Genomic DNA, 23,973 nt, shown 5'->3' with positions numbered 1-23,973 from the left:
AAGACAGACGCCACTTTTCACCAAGTGTCTACAGGGTGCACGCATCGTACGCTTGTTCCTCCCGACTCTGTGGAATTCTTACTCCCCTTTCGTAGCAGAGAAACTGAGGCTCAGAGAGGTTAAGGAAATTACCCCCCAAAAGGTACAGATTGAAGACTAGGTCTGCCTAAATCTAAATCTAACACTGTTTCTGTGTCTATCCCCACTCCCCCGGGGAACTCCTTGGTAAAATCAAGTTCACAGACAATCTCGCTTTCCCATTAGAAAAGTTCTGTTGCTAAGCATGAGCTCCGAGAAACCTGCAGCCAGGTATCAGGCAGCTTCCCACCTGGCACTCCCCTGCCTCCACCCCTGCTGCCAGCACAGGGCAGGCAGAGCCATCATGGTGACCCACGGCCCCGGGCCGTGCAGCCCACAACAGTCAGGAAACTGCCTGCAGCTCCAGCACGTCGCATGTCCTCAGGGTCCACGTGGCCTGTGTGTCTGCAGAGCTGTGTGGGGACAGCAATGAAGCCAGTTTCTGTGCTGTAAGGCCTGAAACCCAAGGCAGGGATGACCCTAGCCAGACCCCCACAGCCCCACACTCAGTGAATATGTGGGACGAAGAACCAGGAAGGGCCTTCCAGGCTGCTTCCTAAGGCACCACTGTCAGGAGGGCCTTTCTGCCCCAGAGGGCACCAGAGGCTCGGCTGTCCCAATGCACCCTCAAGCCAGTCCTGATTATTAGGTAAGTTCTGCGCTGCTGCCTCACCCGACAATGTTTACAGGGGTGTTTCTGAGAAGTACAAGTTGTGTAAAGGCTAACGACAGTCGTGGCTTCAACACGAGTTAGCCACCCTGAAACCCACACAGAAAGGGGAGGAGACCCAGAAAGGAAGACTAAGAAAGGAAACTATACTTGTCTTCATTCCAGGGAACCCAAAGAAAGAAAGGTGGGACGTACCCTTCGCCGAGGCCAAAGCTGCTTGGCGAGCCATTGTAGCTTGGGGACGGGGCGTTGTTCACCTGGTAGGCCACGTCGGGCCACGGAGAGCACTGCAGGAGAGAGCACAGGCCCGAGCTGGGATCTGGAGAGCTGCTGAGCCGCGGGCTGCAGGTCCTCCCAAGCAGGCATGCACTGAGACCAGTGCATAAGATCCCTGACCTGTCCGACGCAGCCCGCGTTACCCACTGCCCTTAATGAGCCCCGGCCAGGCAGGTTACGAGGACCACACAAAGGAAGCCAGCCAAAATGTTCAGTAAGTCACCCCTGGAGCAAGTGAAGCATGGAATGGGTGTCTCTGGGCTTTGTGGCAGTAAAACCAGAGGGGAAACATCACAGCCACGTGATTCTTGGGTCCAGGAGAGAGAAAAAACAAAACCAGCCAGTTGCCCAGAAACAGCTTTTCCTGGTAGAGACAAATTCGTGTAAATGCCTGTTCCAGGGAGCACCGGACCACAGGCAACTTCCAAACAAAAATAAGCAGTGAGAGTCAGTATTAAAACCCGTGCTATTTGCAAAAAGAACCTGCCGACAGGGACGGAGGCTCTTGTACAATCACCAAAAGCAGCTCCTCTCAGTGAAATTCGATGGGTGTTCATTCCATTTCAGGTATTCTGCTGGGGGCTATGGGAGATATACAAACATGACAGATGTGATCCCTGTCCTCAAAAACTTTCTAGTATGGAAGCCAAAAACAAATGCACGTGGAGTCTCCCAAAGGAAGCAAGGATTTGCAGGTTTTGCCTGCTGGAGCAAGTCCAGGCAGCTGAAAAACTTCATCTCTTCCCTTCCCTGCAGTGACGCCTCTTCAGAGAGGGCCAGTTTGAAGCATTCCTGAAGATTCACTATCACCCACCAAACTACCTGGTTGGTAAATATTTAAACGTTGAAAGTGTGGGCTCAAATTTGTTAGTGCTAAATCCTGCAGCCAAGGAGGAGAGCTGAACCGCTGAGAGAAGAGGCAGCAGGCCCCTCCCAGGGTGGGCTTCGCAGCAACTACGCAGCACTGTGGCAACGGTTTGGACAGGCCTGGCATGCGGCTCACCAGGACCTCTGTTCCCAGGGGCAGACAGCTGAGCCGCGGAGAGGGAGCAGCTCAGTTAGGGAGAGAACAGTATCAGGAGGTGGAGAACACTCTGGACAGTGTTACCAGCACTTTGGGAGCCTGAGGTGGGCAGATCATTTGAGGTCAGGAGATCGAGACCAGCCTGGCCCACATGGTGAAACCCCGTTTCTACCAAAAATACAAAAAAATGGCCGGGTGTGGTGGTGCACACCTGTAATCCCAGCACTCTGGGAGGCCAAGGCCAGCAGATCACGAGGTCAGGAGACTGACACCATCCTGGCCAACAAGGTGAAACCTCGTCTCTACTAAAAATACAAATATATTAGCTGGGTATGGCGGTGCGCACTTGTAATCCCAGCTACTCAGGAGGCAGAAGAATCGCTTGAACTCGTGTGGCAGAGGTTTCCGTGAGCCGAGATCGCGCCACTGCACTGCAGCCTGGTGACAGAGGGAGACTCTGTCTCAAAAAAATCAGCTGGGCGTGGCGGTACGTGCCTGTAATCCCAGCTACTGGGGGAGGCTGAGGCAGGAGAATCACTTGAGCCCGGGAGATGGACTTTGCAGTGAGCCACAGAGATCACGCCACTGCACTCCAGCCTGGGCAACAACAAGACTCTGTCTCACGAAAAAAAAAAAAAAAAAAAAAAAAGTGGAGGTGGGGGAGAGGAAGAGCGATCTCAGGAGTTCCCATGGACATATGGAGGGCTGGAGCAGGCTGGTGCTGCTTTTAGGATTAATAAAAAATGCAACCAAACAGCAAAATAACAAGTGTTACACCCTCCAACCCACAGATCCCACTGAGAATGGAAACCTGCAGATTTCTTCCCACGTGCAGACCCCCGCATGCGGTGATTCACCGCACCACTGTCTGAAACTACGAGAGCCCAGAAATGACTCCGCCCCCACCAACAGGCCGACATACACCACGCCATGCAGCCAGGTAAGGAACGAGAAAGCTGTAGGGAACAGGCACCAAGCTAAGCTAATAATCGAAAAAAGCAAGGTGTGGCGATGTACACTGTTGGTGTATAAATATGGGAATGGGGCAAACGTGTCTACACTGACTTTACCTGCAGAGAAAGTTGGGCCGGATACACAAGGTTTCTGCCTTGGAGGGAAGAAACCATGAGGCTGGGACAGCACTGGGAGGGACATTTTCTGTTGTACACTCTGTTGTACCTTTTGAATTTAAAACCATGTGAATACATTACCTACTCAAAAAAAAAAAAAAAAGTAACCTAATTTGGGAAAGCACAGATGCATTCAAAGGCAGCAGAGCTGGAAGTTATTTTTGAAACAGCTCCCGGGCCACTGGGCCTTATCAGATGAACACCAGCTCCAGACACTGGAACCCACCACAACGGAATAAGCGCTCTCAGAAGTTCTCACCCGAGATGGGCGATTTTCCAGGAACCTAAACCAGCCCTTGGAGGCTCTGTCCCCGCACCCAGCCGGCTCACCTCTGTGAGGATGGTGGTTTCATAGGATGGCTGGTATTTCTCCTTCTCCTGGGCAGTTCTTTTCTCCATCTTCTCCCGGTCAGTCTTCTGTTTCCGATCGGCTCCCTTCGGCTACAAGCACAGAGTACAGAGTCCAATTAGTCCCAGACCAACAAAGGCCCCAGCCCCCGATCCCTCTCCTGCTTCCCACCTCACCCAGGGCCTTGGGGTGCAGGGAGGAACACAGAGGCAGGAGGCACCTCTCTCCTCTGCCAATCCGCCTGAATGCTTCCCCATCCGAGGAACTCGGAACCTGCCACGGGTTCTGCGCTCTGCTGCTCATGGGGAAAAGATTGTTCCCATGGCCACTTGCTTATAAGAACCCTGGGGACCCACAAGGAATCTCAGTGCATTCCTTGGGTTACCCAGGTAGAGCCAAGGGAAGTGGAAGAAGTACAAGCTGCTGGTCTGGATTTAGTCTGTGCTTGCAACCTGTGAAATCCTGGCCATAAGCTAAAGGCTTCCTTACCCCAACTCTCAGGACTCCTGCTGAGCCCCAGCTTACACTCTGTCTGCAGGGGAACGTCTCCATCCAGAGAGAGAGCCTGCCAATTGTGGGTGCCCTGTCAACTGGAGCAACTTACAAAGGGTGTGCAGGCCTCATGGCTATTATTATTCCCTTCATTTACAGAGTGGGAAACTGAGGCTCAAGGGGTTCATCAGGATCTGAGAGGTTCCAAGTGACAGTGCCCAGTGTGCTGCACTGCAGGCTGGCCCCACAGGTGCCACTATGGGGGGCCTTCTCAACCTCGCTATGTAGTCTCCTGGCATTTACACTTTATGAGCTCATGCCTACTCCACAAAGCCAGATGTAAAGAGTCTGAGCAGCGCTAGAACTGAGCAGTTTTATTATGCACACAGCAGGCGACGTGTGGTGGGCAGGTAATGATAACAGCGGTTCAAGCTCAATGGCACCTTCAGGGATTTTCATTCCAGGGGGCACCTTTCTCAGGCTTTTGGGTCCCCAATCAAGTGTTTTTAGGGAGCATCTCTTAGAGCAGGGGTCCTCAACCCCCTAGACTGCTACTGGTCCCATGGCCTTTTAAGAACTGGGCACCACAGGGGGAGGTGAGTGGGCAAAGCTTCATCTTCATCGCCATCTTTATAGCTGCTCCCCATTGCTCACATCACCACCTGAGCTCTGCCTGCCGCGCTGGACCACTGGCGGCATTAGATTCTCACGGGAGCACAAACCCTACTGTGAATTGCACGTGTAAGGGATCTAGGTTGCATGCTCCTTATGATGATCTGTCACTGTTCCCCCGTCACCCCTGTATGGGACCATCAAGTTACAGGAAAGCAAGATCAGGACTCCCACTGATTCTGTATTGTGATGAGTTGTATAATGATTTCATTATATAATTACAACACAATAATAACAGAAATAAAGTGCGCAATCAATGAAACGCACTTGAATCATCCCGAAACCATCCCCATCTCTTCCGTGGAAAAATGGTCTTTCACAAAGCCGGACCCTGGTGCCAAAAAGGTTGGGGACCCGTTGCCTTGGAGTGATGCCTGCCCGGATGAAGCAGGTTGGCGGGGGTCACACAGGGATGCAAGTGACAGATCCAGTGTCCTGGGTGAGAGTGGGGGTGTAGCAGCCATACCCCCATGACCTGGCATCCCTGCTCCACCTCTGGCTCCTGTCCCTCAGGAGACCCCTCCTCCCTGCACAGAGGATACAGGCAAGGCAGGGTCACAGCCAGACCATGGCTGAGCCTGTGTGCCCGGCATGCGCTGGGCCTTGATGAGGCCTGCAGGGAGCTGGCTGCTCAGAGAGGAGCCCTGTCTTTCCCTTCAGAGACCTTGACACCCCACAGAGAGTCCCAGGGAGGGGCTCCAACAAGCCAGGCTTCCCAGGAACGGGGGTGACTGGCCGAGGGAGGGGTGACAGGCAGTTTGGCTTGGCTCAGCCTGGCTCACGCACACCAACTGCATCTGTTCTGGGAATGGGGGCAGGCAAGTGGGAGGACACACCCCTGGCATTCTGAAGAGCCAGTTTTGGGTGACGAGGGGCTCCTGCTATCCCTGCTCCCTGCAGGAGGTGCCAAGGCCTTCCTCGGGGCACTGAGACCAGGCAGCTTCTGGCCCAACTCCCCAAGCAATGCCTGGTGTGGGTCGAGGAGCCTGGTAGACAGAGGCCCCACTCCTAAGCTTCTGACCCAAGGTGTAGAAGGGGTACACAGCGTACCCCATAGGGTTGGAGATGCCTATCTCATTTCTCTCCTACTGCCCAGGACAGTGTCTCCCCCAGGGCACACACCTTGAGAGCAGCAGAACTAACCTGACATCCCAGGTGAGGGAGTGAACAGCTACCTGAGGGGGGCCAATGCTGGCAGACCAGAGACACAGTCTGTACATGAGCTGGGAGTGGACAGAGCAACAGTGAACTGCAGGCTAGACAAAGACCACAGCACACAGCCATGCAGGATGGTCAGATCCCAGAGCGGGCAGAAATACCACCATGCCATGCCCACTGCTTGGTGGAAGTGGCCAGCAGATTAATGGTTCCCAAAGATGGCTGTGTGTTAATCCTCAGAACCTGTGAATATGTCACCTAACACAGCAAACGGGGAATCAAGGTTTCAGATGGAACTGAGATTGCTATGTAAGGCCGGGCGCCATGGCTCACATCTGTAATCCCAGCACTTTGGGAGGTTGAGGTGGGTGCATCACGAGGTCAGGAGTTGGAGACCAGCCTGGCCAACATGATGAAACACCATCTCTGCTAAAAACACAAAAAAATTAACCAGGCATATTGGCACATGCCTGTAATCCCAGCTACTTAGGAGGCTGAGGCAGGAGAATCACTTGAACCCGGAAGGCGGAGGTTCCAGTGAGCTGAGATCGTGCCACTACACTCCAGCCCAGGTGACGACAGCAAGACTCCATCTTAAAAAAAAAAAAAAAAAAAGATTCCTACACAACTGACATAATAGGAAGACTATCTTGGATTAACTGGGGGGGCCCCATGTAATCAATCACAGTGCCCTTAAAAAAGGAAGAGGGAGGTAGACAAGGAGGTTGGGACGGCCATGTGGGAAGGACTCGGCCTGCTCCTCCTGGCTTTGAAGACAAAGGAGGAACTGTGAACCTAGAAATGGCTTTAGAAGCTGGAACAGGCAAAAGCTCCGCTGAGAGCCTCAGGCAAGGAACACAGGCCCGCTGGCATCTTTAGCCCAGTGAGGACCATTCCAGACTCCGACCGCCAGCACCGGAAGATAATCAACGCACAAAGCGTTAAGTCACGAAATCTGCGGTCATTTGTGACAGCAGCATAGGAAACGAGCAGAGCGGAGGAGCACAGCTCCCCTTGGAGTCCACTGCTCTGGCAGGAAAGACAACACACGTCCCTCCCACCCTGGCCCACGTCACTGACTGACCAAGGTGTCCCAATCCACGGAGCTGGGCCAGCGCCTCAGAACCCCGTGCCCACACCCTTCAGGCAGGCAGCCCGGCTGTGTGGTCTCCTGAGTGCAAACTCTGTCAGCTCATCCTCGGCTTCCTCTACTGCAGCTGTGATGGCGTATCCGCAGATCACGGCCGGGTGCTCACTGCGGGCCAGGCTGTGAGAAACGGCACCATCCCTGTCTCCCAGGGTTGCCACCAGGTTGATGGTTCAACCTGTGGGCATTTATTCCCACATCTGTTCCAAGCCTGGGTCTTCCACAGGCCCGTGCCTTCGGTCTAGGGAAAGATCAGCACATACCCAGCTTTCTAATGGGCCCTATCTAAAGCAACTCCCTCTTGGGTCTCCAGCTCCGGCAGATGAAACTTTCTCAGCAGGCTCCAAACTCACTTGTGTGTGAAAAGAGAGAAAGATGGAATGAGCACCAGGGCTGCTTACTCAAGGCAATTCCTGCCCAGGAGGTAGGTCCACTCCTTCTCTGCAGATACCTGCCAAGGTGGCCTCGGCAGACAGGGCCTACAGGGGCTGGGGGCTGGGGAGCCGGGGCCTGCTTGAACATGGGCTGCCCTCACGCCCTGAGAGTGATGCAAGCTCATGCAGCCCGCCACACCTCCCTGAGGCCACACAGGACACTGAGCTGTATTGCTGGCTACTATCTTCAGGAAATAATCAGTCCAGATGGAAGAGATGGAAAACAGTGACAGGCAACTACAGGGAGTGAAGCAAGGAAGGAAAAGGGAGACAAGCCCTAAACAGGAAGATCCGAGGCCAGGCCTCCAGCAGGGAGGGACTCTTGCTTTGATTTTTAAGGAGAATTCAGATGTGAGGACCTGTGGGCAATTATAATGTGCTTGAGAGAAAAAAAAAAAAAAACAAAAACCTAAAATATGCAAATTGAATCATTCTAGTAGAGTCGCGCTGAGGACCCACAGCCAGAATGACCTCCATGCCGATGCTTCTGCCAGAAGCTGAGCAGGTGCTGCAGGTGACAAGATGCCCCCGGCAGGGCAGCAGCAGCCTGTGATGCCTGGACGTGCAGCTCTTGCTCACTCGGAGTCCAGGTAGAAGCCACGTGCTAAAGGGATGCTGTGTTCCTTGCTGGGCAAGAGGAGTCTCCAGAGTCTCTGCGGATGAATATGACCACAGGCCAGGCCAGGAACAGGGCAGGGCAGGGCATCGAAGCCATCTTACCTTGAACACCTTGATCTGGCAGCTGGCTGAGTGCAGGTGCTCCGTGTACTCCCCATTCTCATTCTGCTTAAACGTGTCAATCTGCACTCGAAAGGGCACTCCCTTCTCGCCCCCGTGCTTCCTGGGGGTGAATTCTGTGCTGATGCAGTGCACCTGGGAGCAGAAACGTTGGGCAGGTGGCAAGGCGGTACCCGGCAGGACCCTGGATCACCCACGTGCCCCCTCTATGTGGAGGTGTCCTTCCCTGCTTGGTTAGCGCGGGCCGGTTTCGCCTTCCCTGCTCTCCCTGACACTCTGTCCCCTCCATCAGGCTGACGGCCTCCCTGCTCCCCTGCCTGCAAAAGACACCCCCCACCCACCTTTATCTCTTTACTGTGGAGGCTCCGCCTGACCAGCTAAGTCCCCACCACTCCCCCAGGCCACTGACCCTGATAACATCAACCTAACTCCTCACCCAGGTTTCTTTCCCTTGGCAAATCCTACACTGAGGGCCAGGACTAAAGCACACCCTGACCGCTCTCTAACGTGTCCAAGCTACTCAGGCCAGGCTGGAAGCTTAACCAGAAGGCTGGAACCATTTCTGTATTTCTGGTAGATTCCTGCTACATAAATGGCACTCGATATCAATGTATTGTTATAATACTAGAATCATATTATAAGAATCTAATCTACAATTGTAATAATAACAATGTAATAATTTTTAAATATATTAAGAATATTGTAATTGTAAAAAAGAGTGACAGAAAGAAAAGATCGCTAACTTTTACTAAGTGATTCCTCGAGACCTGGCCTGTTAATGGCTCTGTATTCCTTATCTGATTTTTAAGATGGGAGGTTAGAAAACTAAGAGTATCCGAAAGGGGAAGAGACGCAGGAAGCGAGAGAGCCGGGATCAAGCCAGAACCACAAGCACAACGCCACGGCCACGGCCCTCACCACCTCGATCTCACATGGCATATACACCAGTAACTGGTAACAAAATTCATTCAACGATGGAAACTCTAATAGAAAAAATGTTTACTTTCAAATGATTTGTGTTGGAAAATACTCGTTTTTTAAAAACATATATTCTACGGGCAAAACCCAGATAGAATTCTAAAACCTTCCAACTCCTTTCCCTAAGTAGGGACCAACAAGCTCTGTGACCCTTCGCAACACCCATTCTCTCTTTCCTGCAGTGACAGGGAGCAGAAGCTCATCCAGATAGGTGAGTTTTGGGAAACTGCAAGCAGGCCACCCCCAAGACTAGGCCTTCTCCTGGCGGGCAGTTCCCTGTGGCCCACCTGAATGAATGCCGAAGCTCTCTTCGCAGGGTCCCACAAAAACTCAACGGCATTCAGCTGGGTTGGGCTGGCCCTGGGGTCCAAGATACCAACAGACAGTGGAATATCTGCATACACACACACATACACAAAAGGGCAAATGTCAGCCTCGCCCTAATATTTACAGAAGGACCCTTCTTACGGGTCCCAATTCGTTCACCCCAATTCCAAACGCCGAAAGCTCTGAAAAAGTTTTGCGGAACTTATTCGATGGAAAGCCTGACCTGAACCACAAGCATTATGTTGTCTTCACCCTATTTTGTATGAACCGTCATTTTATTTTGCTACAGAAATATTACTGTGTGTGGCTGCCTGTTGGGGATGTTCCCTGATGCTCTGGGTACATATACCGTATTGTCATTTTAGCTTCTGAATTCCAAAACCCACCTGGCCCCAAGGATTATGGATAAAGGACTGTGGGCTGGTCCCTGAGCCCCTAGAATTCCCTTTTCATTGCCAATCTACCTCTGTGATGCTCACAGTTCTCTTCAACACTTACCACAATCCTTTAAGGCACCATCCTTCCGCAGAGCCTTCCTGGAACTCCCTGTGAGCAGGTCTCTAAATTCCACAGACCTTTCTTTCTTTTTTTTTTTTTTTTTGAGACAAAGTTTCTATCTTGTTGCCCCAGGCTGGAGTACAATGGTGCAATCTCGGCTCACTGCAACCTCCACCTTCCGGGTTCAAGTGATTCTCCTGCCTTAGCTTCCCAAGTAGCGGGGATTACAGCTGTGTACAGCCTGGCTAATTTTTGTATTATTAGTAGAGACAGGGTTTCACCATGTTGGCCAGGTTGGTCTCGAACACCCGACTTCAGGTGATCCACCCATCTCGGCCTCCCAAAGTGCTAGGATTACAGGCCTGAGTCACCGTACCCGGCCAATTCCACAGACCTGTCTTTTCCACTGAAAAAGGGAAAAGGTCCTCCTTGAGGGCAGGACCCAGTGTATGGTCAGCTCTGCAAGCTCCCGTGGGTTTTTACACAGAGCAGGCATGAGCTAAAATGCCTTGTCGGCACAGGTCCCAGTGGCATCCAGGAAGAACCCAACGTGGCCTGGGTGACTCGAGCTTTGCTTGGCCTCTCCCGGCCAGGAGACTCACCAATGTCCAGGATCCGGTCCCCGGGCCGGCTCCACCGCCAGCCCTCCAGCTGCTGGTGCTCCGTGTACTGCAGCCGGCGGTCATGGAAGACCACGCGGATGATGCTCTGGGGAGGGAGGCCAGCAGGGGACACGTGACTGTGGGGGCCAAGAGGAACCCACCTGCTTTCCCTGAGCCACAGCAGACCCTCCCACCTTGGAGGCCCCTCCCTCCTGGAGTTTCCCGTCCCAGTTCTCAAGCTTCATCCCACCTCCCCCCTCCACAGACCCCAGTAACACGAACGATAGCAACAATAGTGATGACTACCATTTGTCCCAGTATCACTAAGTGCTCTATGTCTAATGTATTAACCCTTTTGTGCAGATGAGCAAAGCGAAGCTCAGAGATGTTCAATGCTGCCAGCCCATCTAATCCCCACCTGGACATCAGGCGCTGCGTCTCACCGCTGAGGGCTGAGCTGAACCCGGCCTCTCCCTAACCTTCCAGCTACTCATGCCCAACCCCAGCAAGCCCAGGACCCAGACCCTTACCAAGCCCCTCTCCCGAAGTGGTACGAACAGCCTGGGAGGCTTACCTTGACATATTTTGTGTTCAGATCTTGAAAATCTCCCAGCTTCCGATTCTCCAGTAGTCGGATTTCATAGGACTGACCTGGATGGAGGTGAATGGGACATTTTCCATTTCTGAGTGTTTCTAAATTTGGGGTTCATCCAGCTAGCAGCCTTCTCAACACCCTCAGTGCCCACCCAGGCCTCAAGGCCCTAAGAAGCAAGGCAGAGAAGAAAGTCCACAGCCAGCTCAGCTCACTCTCTGGACTGACGTCAGTCTGTCCACCCTGCCTGGTCGGGCCTAGGATACCCCAGGCAACATACCGTGTGACCCTACTAGAGACAGCACCTCTACAATCTTCAAAGAAACAGAATCCAGGAAAATACAGTTAACATTAAAATCACTGAACACAAACTCATAAGCCTTGACAAACCCCCAAAACACCACAGCTACTTAAATTCACATTACAGGGTAAATGTCCAACCATACCCTTTCTGAGAGTAAGTCCGAAGGAATAAAGAAGCCTGTTAAACATTGTCGCTAATGGCAGAATGCAAAGCCTGTTCCCCAGTTAAAAGAATTCCATGTATTTGAAAGGGTATGGAGATTATATTCAGGGACACATAACCAGCACAGGCAGGTGAAAGGATATAAATGAAACCAATGTCCACCCATAACAACAGAACATTTAAAAGAATCTATGAAACCTGAAGGAAACTACATGCATTTTATTGAAATATAAAATATACCATGAATAAATAGGATACACCATGCTCCCAGAAGGGAAGACCATTATATATAGATTATATATATATAACTGCCAATTTTCCCCAAATTAAATGTTAAACTACAATTTTACAAGACTCTAACTTATATCATAACTTAATAAAGGGTGTTTTAGAAATAATACAATAAATTATTTAATAATTTGTATGGTAAATCTAGTTAGCTTTTTAGCTTTTTTATTTTTAAAAATTATAGACTCTTAAATAAAAGTTATAAAAATATGGCCAGGCGTGGTGGCTCATGCCTGTAATCCCAGCACCTAGCTGAGGCAGGTCGATCACTTGAGGTCAGGAGTTTAAGACTAGCCTGACCAACATGGTGAAACCCCATCTCTACTAAAAATACAAAAATCAGCCGTGGTGGCATGCGATTGTAGTCCCCGCTACTTGGGAGGCTGAGACAGGACAATCACTTGAACCGGGGAGACAGAGGTTACAGTGAGCCAAGATCGCACCACTGTACTCCAGTCTGCACAATGGAGACTTGGTCTCAAAAAAAAAAAAAAAAAAAATAGTACCTTGTGCCATGGAGGATGCGTACCTTGTGCCAGCATCCTCCACAGCAGTGCCTGATGGAACCATGGTACATTACCAAAACTATAGCCCTTTCTTTGATTTCTGGGGGTTTTGCACATTCCCTCTCCCTTTTTCTGGAGGCCTGTATGTGTATAGGTCCATGAAATTTTATAACGTGGAGACTAGCTATTTCTTTCACAGTACAGACCCTCACAGCAAATATCAAAACAAGTTATCACGGGATTGAAAAGTCAATTTCTTGCAGAGGAATAGGGAAGATGTTGATCAAAGGATACAAATTTCCATTAGGAAGAGTAAGTTCAAGAGATCTATTACACAACACGGTGACTATTGTTAATAACAATTCATTGTATTCTAGAAAATTGCTAACCATCTATTTCAAGTGCTCTCACTACAAAAAAAAATTATAAATGAGGCAATGCGTATGTTACTTAGCTAGATTCAACCAATATACAATGGATATGTATTTCAAAAACATCATGTTGCACATAAAAAATATACACAATTCTTCTTAGTCAATGTTTTTAAAAGTCAATTTCTTAAGGTTTTATTTTAACATGAATGACTATTTACTCAATAAGGAAGAACTTTCTGAACCTAAAACCAATGGAAAGAAAAGGATATCTGGTTACATAAAATGTAAAATGACTTACATGCATGAATGTGAAAAACTTAATGCAAACTAGGAAGAGCAAACCCAGCGGCTATGGGCCATTTATTTTATTTTATTTTTGAGACAGGGTCTTGCTCTGTCACCTGGGCTAGAGTGCAGTGGCACCATCAAGACTCACTGTAGCCTCAACCTCCCTGCTCTGGCTGTTCTCCCACCTCAGCCTCCCAAGCAGCTAAGACTATAGGCACATGCCAGCATGCCTGGCTAACTTTTTATTTTTGTAGAGATGAGTCTTACTGTGTTGCCAAGGCTGGTCTCGAACTCCTAGGCTCAAGTGATCCCCCTGCCTTGGCCTCCCACAGTGCTGAGATTATAGGCATGAGCCACCATCCCTGGCCAAGAGTCATTATATAGCTCAAAAAGCAATTGATAGAAGTACTAAGATACCCCTGTAGTGAGTTGAATGGTGGTCCCCTAAAAGATATGTCACAACCTAATCCCCAGAACCCAGCAATGTGACCTTATATTTGGAATAATAGTCTTAGCAGATGTAATTAAGAGTCTGAGATGAGGAAGTCACCCTATATGATCTGGGTGGGCCCTCAATCCAAGTGTGCTTATGAGAGACACGAGCAGAGACAGAGAAGAGAGGAGGCACCATGTGACCACAGAGGCAGAGACGGCAGTGACGGGGCCACCAAACCTCGAAGCTGTGAAGTCTCCCCAAGATCCCCCTGCCGAATTTCTGACTGCTAGTCTCCGGAACCGTGAGAGAATAATTGTTTTTAAGTTAATGCATCTGTAATTAACACGTTTGTAGCAACCTGTTACAGCAGCCACAAAAAGCAAATAGCCTCCCACCCTCACCAACGAATAATAGAATGGACAAAGAATACGAAATTAAATCATTAAATCATTCATTCCAAATGTTTGCTCACGCCTATAATCCCAGTGCTTTGGGAGGTTGAGGGAGGCTGGTCTCCAACTCCAGCCCTGGTAACACAGTGAGCTGCCGTCTCTACAAAAATAAAGTTTGCTGAGCAACAATTTTATGCCAAGTGCGGTGGGTGGGAATCCTAAAACAGGGAAGGCAGCGGAGCCACATGGCGCGTTCCTGGAGTTCTCACCGCAGCTCCCCACCAGCCACGATGCTGGCCAGGCACAGCCAGGCCCACTGGGCCAGACTCCATCTCAGCTATTACAAAAGTCTCTGGGCACATGCCAGTAAACACCTCTTGACCACGACAAACGCCAGCGCTGCTCATGGTGATGTGCTGGGCGCCTTTCCCATCAGGGGGAAGAGGACCAAACCCCAAACTCTGGTCCTATCCACTTACCTGTTCAGGAGACGTGACTCCTAAAAGGGTCTTCTGTCCTATTCAACATGGCCAACTTTCTGAAAAAGCCAGATTGCACACATTTCCAGGCTTCTAAACCAAGAGTCCAACACTTCTTTGACATCAACATAAAATGTGCCTCACACACCCTAACTGGTTTTTCCAGTGTCCTCTGCCTTCGGTAGATAAAGAATGCAGACAGCGGCCCAACCACAGTCCAGGTGGTCATTAAGAGAGTTTACGAGTGCCCTAAGGCACAATTGGCACTGACCCCAGGCTCTGCAGGGAACCTCAGCTCCCGCCAAACAGCAGGCACCTCCTGTCCTGTAGAGAGCAATTTCCAGGCCTGCACAGAAGGGGCAGCCACTTGGAGACTAAAGCCATCGAATGAGGCGTTATGCCCAGGATCACAGCTTCTCCTGGGCCAGGGATCGTGGCCACGTGAGCCTTCTCCATCAGCAGCGGGGTCCCGATCCACACACTTCACCACCAAATCTTCCTTTCTAGCCATGCAGATGGACGTCCAGTCACCCTCTGCGTTCCTACCCCTATGCCAACACAGTGGGCCCAGGCTGACCTCCCACCCAACTCACACAGCACAGTGCCATCCCAAAAGCCATGCAGAAGGCCACCACCCACAGTCACACAACAGGCTGATGAGTAAGGTCACACAGGTTGAACTGACCTAGGGCACATGGGCATTTTCTGCTTGGCCAGCATCACTGCTGGGCGTGGGTGGAGCCAGCACAGTAGACTGTGACAAGGTGCGGGTTGTATCTGTTCTGCTCATCAGTGCACTATCTGGCACACAGTAGGCACTCAGCAAATGCTTCCATGTCATTTCACCCTCTTTACACTGCGACAGAGCTGTTCTATGTTAGAATTACAGGGTTTGCCAAAGCGACACATTCCTGCCCTCAAAGGGTTGGCAATCCTCTGGGGTATATCAAACAGTATCGGAAGAGCCGTACTATAACATTTAAAATTCCATAAGAGGCAAAGGAGGCCCCAAAGTGAGCAATAAGCATCCAGGATGAGGCAGGGAGTATCAGACAGGCTTGAACAGGAGATGAGAAAACATGTGACATGGGCTTTGAAGAGTGGCCAAGATTTTTGTAATTCGGGGGGAAAATGATAAAGAAATCCCAAAGCCAGTCTGACGCGATGGCTCACCCCTCTAATCTCAGCACTTTGGGAGGCCAAGGCAGATGGATCACCTGAGGTCAGGAGTTCGAGACCAGCCTGGTCAACACGGCAAAGCCTTGTCTCTACTAAAAACACAGAAATTAGCCGGGTATCATGGTGGGCGCCTATAATCACAGCTACTCTACTCAGGAGGCTGAGGCAGGAAAGTTGCTTGAACCCACAAGGCAGAGGTTGCAGTGGGCCAAGATCATGCTACCGTGCTTTAGCCTGGGCCACAGAGCGAGGCTCTGTCTCAAAAAAAAAAAAAAAAAAAAAAAAGGAAGAAATCCCAAAGCAAAACACAGCCAGGCAGAGGGGGCAGAGTGCCTCTAGGGAACAGCAGCAAACAGCTCCATTCACAGGGCGCTTCTGTGTGGCAAAGCCCACTCAAGTAGTCACCCCCTGGCTCTCCAGCAACCGTTAGGATCACCCACCCTACTGGATGGGGGAAGCAGAGGCCCAGAGAGGGTTACCTCTCTTGTGTGGGGCAAGCTCACACAGCTCGTAAGTGGCAGAGCCCGGATCAGAATCTGTCAGTTTCCAGAACCTACCATACTCGCCACCTCCACCTGCTGGGTGTCATTTCCTGGGCACAGGACAGCTGTAGTTGTCCATGATTCCCTCTCAACCGCTCCTTTCTGGAAGGCACCTGCTTCCATTTTGCACACAGGTTAAAGTGTGCCAAATGTCGTATGGCGCAACTCCCCAAGGTAAGATTTTTGTTTGTTTGTTTCCTACTTTCTCAACAATGATCCAGGAGGGAAAACAAATCATTATAGAAGGTGGCAGTATGGCCCGTTCTAATTTAAGAATTGTAAAATGGGGGTGAGGGGCAGGGGAAGCTGGTCTTAGAATCAAGGAAATAGGCTAAAAATAACCAAACCTGAATTGTCATGTAGCCATGTGGAAGTACACTGTGAGCCCTGTATGTACACCATTTCACTCAGTCCTCAACAGCCCTATAAGAAAAGTTCATTGTTGCCCTATGTTATAGATGAGGAAATTAAGTTCCAGAGAGATGAAGTGTCCTGTTAAAAACTGAACCTGGTCTATCTGATGCCAAAGGTGGAGCACGTGGCCATTAGACCACCCCTTCCACACTTGGTAGACTTCTGCACACAACGTTTCGTGACTGCAAAGGTCCTGTCTGGCTCTGATATTCAAGGAGTGTATCTATTACATTTCCCCTGAACTTCTTGACATTCATTTGATTTCAGGACCTTCTTCTATTCATCTAAACCCTCCCACTTCTCCTAAGGCTCCAATCCCTCCTGCCCCATGCCTTAGAAGTCTCATGGATGTGGCATACGATTTGATATTCATTTCCGTGCGATACATTAGTTCCCCTGAAACACATGTTGCCATACTCTGAACACAGTGAAGTCATGGCAACTAAAGCCATGCTGTTTCGGCATGGAGACAAAACAACAAGAAAGAACAAGAAGCCAGACTAGACTTTATTGGGAAACTTCATATAGGACACTATAAATGAGGATCGGTCCATCTTTTCTCAGTACTGTGCGGTAACTGGTTATCCATATGAAAAAACCAACCCTGACTGCATCACACATCTAATAATTTCTGGGTGGGCTGGGCACAGTGGTTCGCACCTGTAATCCCAGCACTTGGGGAGGTCGAGGTGGGAGGATCACCTGAGCTCAGGAGTTTGAGACCATCCTGGTCAACATGGTGAAACCCAGTCTCCACTAAAAAGACAAAAATTAGCCGGGCACGGTGGTGGCCACCTGTAATCCCAGCTACGCAGGAGGCTGAGGCAGTTGAATTGCTTGAACTCGGGAGGCAGAGATTGCAGTGAGCCAAGATTGTGCCATTGTACCCCAGCTGGTGCCACAAGAGCAAAACTCCATCTCAGAAACAAAACCAACCAAACACACACACAAAAAAGACAAAAACACAAAAAATTAGCCGGACGTGGTAATGGGTGCCTATAATCCCAGTCAGTTGGGAGGCTAAGACAGGAGAACCACTTGAACCCAGGAGGTGCAGCACAGGTTGCTGGAGGGTTGAAGGTGCACCCAGCAGAGACTCTGGCGTACCGAAGGTCTCACAATGGCCCCAGGAAACCTCTGGGTCCAGCAAGAGCTTCGGCAGGAGGTAGAAGCATGCTGGACACGAAGTGCCTGGAAAGGCTTCAAGGCAACTCCCTCCAAAGTCCCGGCCCAACCCTACACCATCAACTGTTAAAGGTCTTTTAAAAGCTAGCAGGGTAGGAGCCCTAGGTTGCTTTGTGATGAAAACTTGCCAGCAGGTAGCTGCCAGCCCAGCCCAGAGGAGCCAAGGTGACCTTGGGAGTGGCAGGAGCCAGGGAGGGACAGTGGCAGGCTCCACCCGCCAGCCACCCCCACCGCAGGCTGAGCCCAGTGCTCCCCTTCCTGCCTCCCCTCCAGCTATAGCTTGAGGGCGTCCAGGCAGCACTCCCTACCCAGGGGAGGGGTGGGGCTCCTCAGCTGGATTTAGGCTGCCACACCCAACCACCCTCCCAGAAGGATGGCCTGGGTCCTGCCCAATGGCCCTGAGTCACACAAACGGGTGTGGAAACTTCTCCAATCTTACAGCAGCGTTCAGGCTCCACCCCGCTGCCCCACCTGCCGTCTACCCACCTGAGGAGCAGCAGGGAGCAGGAAGGACTCAATGCACCTTTGTACTCTCCCTCTTCCCACCTGCAACCCATATGTCCAACACCTTCCAGCCCAGGCATCAGCACACCTTCCCTGTGAAGGGCTGCACAGCAACGGGCTTCAGCTTTGTGGGCCATAAGATCACCCACAACGACTCGACTCTGCCCCTGCGGCCAGGAAGCAGCCACACGCCACACAGGAATGAATGGGCACGGCTGTGATCCATTCAAACACGGTGCTTTTGGACACTGAACTTTGAATTTTCATGTAACTTTTCTTCTTCCTGCTGACGTACTTCCTTCCTCCCAACTTCTTTTGGCGCTTTGCAACTTTGCCTGCCCTCTTCCTTGAATGAGGGCTAAGTCACAGCCCTCCAACAGACCATGGAAAGCGCTGAGAACAGGCCCGCCACCAGTTCACCCGAACCACGTCACCCCTACCCCCGGAGCCATGGACAGTCTGGGATGTGGTCAGGTTTTAGTTAACAGTAGCAGAATTTGACGTTAAATTCCTTACAGCAAATAACAGAACTGGAACTTGTCAGCCAAACCATGAAGAGCACGAAAAGATAACTCCACCTCACTAATGTAAAGAAAAGCCAAATGAAAGCAACGCAGCCAGCACCTGATCACCTGTCAGATGGCAAAATACAAACAGATCGCTGGTATCCCACCAGGACAGAGATGTAGGGAAATGGGCCCTCGCCTCACACATGCTGGAGCTGGCAGATAGCACGCTACAGCCTATGCGGCATTTTGGCAGTATCCATCAATATTAATAAGCGCCCAGCCTAGGGCCCAGCCATCCCATCACCAGGACTCCAGTCTACAGTACTTACATGCTTAAAAAATCTGCACAAGGCTGGCTATTCACAGCAGCAGTACTGCTACAGCGCCACACTGGAAATGAACTAAACGGTCAGCAATCATGCTATTACTTAAATACGGAGCCATCACAGAGGAAGAGGTGCACGCCTTCACCCAGTACTGCTGTTAGCATGTGCGCCTCCTGCGTGGACCACTGAGGACCCAGGTTCACCTACTTCTTGTCCCTGCCCACAGAGCACCGCCTGAATCTCATCACGAGGAAACAGGCAAACCCAAACAGAGAGAGCACCTACAATCTCCTGGCCTGTACACTTGAGAAGCATCAACATCATGAGAGACGAGGGGAGACTGAGGATCTGTCCAGACTCAAGTAGGGTGAGGAGAGGGGCAACTAAACCCAGCGTCCAGTCCTGAACTGGGTCTGGGTCGGGCAAAACCTACTTTGGGACATCAGAACAACTGGCCCTATTTTAAAATAGGGACGGATGATAGGTGAGGGTATTATATGATGTTAAGTTTCCCAAATGTGATCATGTACTTACGGTTATACAAAAGAATGTCTTTGTTCTGAGGAAATACACGTGAAAGTATAAGTAAAGACCATGTTGTCTGGCCAGGCGCAGTGGCTCACACCTGTAATCCCAGTACTATGGAAGGCCAAGGCTGGTGGATCACCTGAGGTCAGGAGTTCGAGACCAGCAAATACGGTGAAACCCCATCTCTAGTAAAAATACAAAATTAGCCAGGTTAATCCCAGATATTTGGGAGGCTTGGGAGGCTGGGAGTAGGTGGATAATCCCAGCTACTTGGGAGGCTGAGGTAGGACAATCACTTGAATCCGAGAGGCGGAGGTTGCAGTGAACTGAGATCACACCTCTGCACTCCAGCCTGGGCAATAAGAAATTCTGTCTAAAAAAAAAAAAAATCACATTGTCTGCAACTAACTCTCTAAATATTCACAGAGGAAAAAATATACATAATAGAGATGTCTACATCAATAGCTATCTCTAGCTATACATCCCACTGTAGAGCTATAATATATATACATCTATAGATAGATACGCATACACATAGGTACATCTGTATCTATATATGTATTATATAGAGAAAGAGACTGCATAAAGCAAGTGTAACAGAACATTTAAAAACTGGTGAATCTGATGGAGGATATACATACTAACTTTTTAATTCTGCTATAGTTTAAAATTTAAACCATAATAACTTTTTAATTCTTCCATAGTTTGAAATTTAAAATTACTTTGAATTAGAAGTTAAAAAATAATTTTAAGGCTGGGTGCAGTGGCTCATGCCTGTAAACCCAGCACTTTGGGAGACCAAGGCAGGCAGATCACGAGGTCAGGGGTTCAAGATCAGCCTGACCAACATGGTGAAACTCCGTCTCTACTAAAAATACAAAAATTAGCCGGGAGTGAGGGCGTGAGCCTGTAATCCCAGCTACTGAGGAGGTTTAGGCAGAAGAATCGCTTAAACCCAGGAGTCAGAGGTTGTAGTGAGCCGAGACCACGCTATTGCACTCCAGCCTGAGTGACAAAGTGAGACTCCGTCTCAAAAAATAATAATAATAATTTTAAAATTAAGATTACCAGAAAACTTAGGCAGACCTAGATCGTTATAGATGTGAAAAGTCGTTCACCATCACACACATGAAAAAGCAAGTTGCTGGGTATGTATACAGTGTAACTGCTCTTTTGTTTTAAAATAAGTTACACTCAAATCCATATATTTAAAAAATAAAAATAAAAAAAATCCATATATTTGTAAGTCTAATACATACATCTAACAATGGGCAGAGAAGGACTTTTCTCTGTTAAATTAGATACAGCTTCAGTATTGGCTTAAAAAATAAAAAGCAACCAGGGATATACTGCATCTGAATCTGAAAAATACAAACCAAAGAGGGGCAAGTACGCCATACTGTTCCAAGTACACAACGGATATTCACGACGACAGTGATTGGTATTTATTTTCCCAGTGTCACGCTGGTACCCAAAAGCCAATCAGACAGGTAGGTATTTGGGGAAGACAGTCCAGTTTATAGTACACCAAACACATGCAGATCATGTAAGACAGGCAGAGGCCCCATCAACCCAGGGTCTCACTGGGAGATCACCCTGAAGAACCCACAGTACACTATCACTATGCCCATTTCAGAGATGAAGAAACTAAGGCCCAGAGAGGTACTGACGTGCCCAAGGTCACAGTGCAAGTTAATGGCAAAGACTCAGTAGCCTACGCCCTGGCCCAGGACGAGAGGAGAAAGGGAGCTGGGGTCAGATCAGCTACACGACCAAGGTTGAGTCAGGCCCTCCCACACTCTGGCTGCAGGACCACAGGTGAGTTCTTAAACCTCTCGGCATCTCATTCTCAACATCTGCAAAATATTTTCTGCAGAAGTCTTGTGAGGATTAAATGAGATAATATACTTCCTGCCCACATGTATTAATAGTAAGTACTCAGCAAGGGCCAGCCCCAGCTACCATTGACAAACAACAGGTATGATATGCACCCTCCTACTGAGCCCCACCCACGCACAGGTCACTGTACTCTGCTAGATACAGAAACTCTCCTCCAGCCCTCACACAGCTCCACATGCCAAGTGACCAGGCTGCCAAGGTCACAGAGCCAAGAGGCAACCCAGCTGGGACACACCCCCAGGGAGCAGTAACTCCACCAGGCCATCTGAGTATCTTCCAGGATCTGCTGCTGCGACCACAGCAACATCCAGGGCAGGCTGTCCCTCTCCCAGCTGGCCTGTGCCCACGAGGTGCTCCTGCAGAGCAGTATGGAAAGCCGAGCGGCTGTGCCCCAGCGAGCAGAACCCAGCGCGGGGCCTCCTGCCCAGATCACAGTGTTCCCAAGAACAGGAGGCAATTGCCCAAGCTAGCCAAGATTTACAGGTTGTTTACTTTCCAACAGTTACTGGTTTGGGTAATTAATGCCACATAAAACATGATGGAGGCCATCATTACCACTGAGAAAGGAGGGCTGGATGCCAGCAGTGCCGTAATAATGGTAGAGGCAGAAGGCACAATCCTGAACTCATCATGCCCGGCACGCATGGCTTACCTTGTCCCTTGCACATGTGCAATATTATGCAAGTGTCCACTGACACAGAGCACTCACACATAAGACAGCATGCTTCAGGGAAACAGCTTTGCCAGCAACAGACCCTAACCCTGAGCCTGAGGGACTATCACCTGCGTGACCTTGGGCAGGGCACGTGACCTTCTCCTTGCAGCTGCTTATGAATGCCGTGGGCTAGGCATCATTTCAGGCATAGATGAATCCAGGTAAACACTTGCAAGATAGTTACCGAAGGCCCATAGAGAAAGGACTGTTTACAGGGCTGGGGCAGGCAGAATACAAGATGAGACTTAAGAGTCTGCAGTGCCAAAAAGTGAGGAAATGCTCAAAAAAGAACGAAGCCATGTCAGAGCAACACGAGCACCTACCCAAAGGGCCACAGCTGAACAATGTAAACAAGAAAATTAACAAGAAAATGACTTCATTTTTACCGATAGAATAAAAAACATATCCATGAGTACTGATATAAGAAGTGAATATGTTAACGGTAGAGAAGGAAAAACCATTTTGTAGTAGCATTCCAATTGCAAATGTAGAAAGGAGAGGGAATCAACAGAAAATCACCAACAGGCAAACACTACGGTAATAACTGGTGTAGACACAATCTAACAACGAATGCTAAAATCAGTGGGCAAACGACTGAGGGGGAAAATCAAGCTGTAAACAGTCTCCAAGTCATCTCTCCCACCCCAAGATATGTATCAATTACAAAGGAGGAAATGTAACTTCACAGTGGAGAAACCTGGCACACACTACCCTAACTGAATCAGCCAAGTTAACAGCACGAGCAAAAGACGTATCAGCATCACGATCCCCAGTGCGCTGCCAGGGACACAATGCCACTTCAGCAGCAGTCTTGCCAATAATGTATAACCCCAATCTCATCATTTAAAAAACACCGGACAGACTCAAACTGGGGAACATTCTACGATGTAAATCAAGCTCTTGGACAGGCATGGTGGCTCATGCCTGTGATCCCAACACTTTGGAAGGCCAAGGCGGGAGGATGGCTTGAGCTCTGGGATTGAGCAGCCTGAGCAACACAGACAGACCTCGCTTCTTATTTATGAAAAATAATAATAAAATAATAATAGGTCGGGCACGGTGGCTCATACCTGTAATCCCAGCACTTCAGGAGGCCGAGGCAGATGGATCACGAGGTCAGGAGTTCGAGACCAGCCTGGCCAACATGGTGAAACGTGGTGAAAAACTAGCCAGGTGTGGTGGTGCCTGTAATTCCTGCTACTCAAGAAGCTGAGGCAAGAAAATTGCTTGAATCCAGGAGGTGGAGGTTGCAGTGAGCTGAGATCACACAACTGCACTCCAGGCTGGGAGACAGAGTGAGACTCTGTCTCAAAAATAATAATAATAATAATAATAATAATAAAGTTATTTAATTCTGAGGGTCCTGGAGGATAAGAAAAGACTATAAGACTGTCACAGATTGATGGAGAGTCAGGAGACTTGCCAGCTCCCCTGCAGCGTGGGTCACCGACAGCAGTGGGAGAACTGGTAATATGACTGTAACTGATAAAAAAAAGAACTGGTAAAAGGACTGCAGTAATCAACAGAATTACACCAATGTCAGTTCCTGATTTCAGTAATTGGACCATGGTTATGTCACAGGTTAACATTATGGGAAGCTGAGGACAGGGTACCCAGAACTCTCACTATTTTTGACACCTTTCTTTACATCTCAATTTACTTACCCCCTCCACAAAATACTCTGGGTCCCCAGATGAACACTGACATGCTCATAAGTACCTGGACACTCAATATGCATTTTAAAAAAATTGTTTGATTTGCTCTTGTGCTGCAAATAT

At 49.5% G+C, this 23,973-nt stretch overlaps 1 protein-coding gene across 1 annotated transcript in view; it reads right to left on the bottom strand.

The window, feature by feature from the left end:
• The window catches only part of TFCP2L1 (transcription factor CP2 like 1), a 74,586-nt gene that overhangs the window by 25,642 nt on the left and 24,971 nt on the right, over window positions 1-23,973 (bottom strand). Inside the window, exons 3-8 of the mRNA XM_039479980.2 lie at window positions 11,148-11,224; window positions 10,574-10,679; window positions 9,434-9,540; window positions 8,151-8,303; window positions 3,509-3,619; window positions 944-1,035 (exon numbers count right to left, since the gene is read on the bottom strand). Coding sequence (XP_039335914.1) covers window positions 944-1,035; window positions 3,509-3,619; window positions 8,151-8,303; window positions 9,434-9,540; window positions 10,574-10,679; window positions 11,148-11,224 — 646 coding nt within the window. The remainder of the gene's footprint in view (window positions 1-943; window positions 1,036-3,508; window positions 3,620-8,150; window positions 8,304-9,433; window positions 9,541-10,573; window positions 10,680-11,147; window positions 11,225-23,973) is intronic.

The sequence above is a fragment of the Saimiri boliviensis genome, chromosome 5 (assembly GCF_048565385.1).
Source record: "Saimiri boliviensis isolate mSaiBol1 chromosome 5, mSaiBol1.pri, whole genome shotgun sequence".
Lineage (NCBI taxonomy): Eukaryota > Metazoa > Chordata > Mammalia > Primates > Cebidae > Saimiri > Saimiri boliviensis.
The sequence above is the reverse complement of the archived record's forward strand: the minus strand, read 5'-3'. Positions and strand labels throughout refer to the sequence as shown.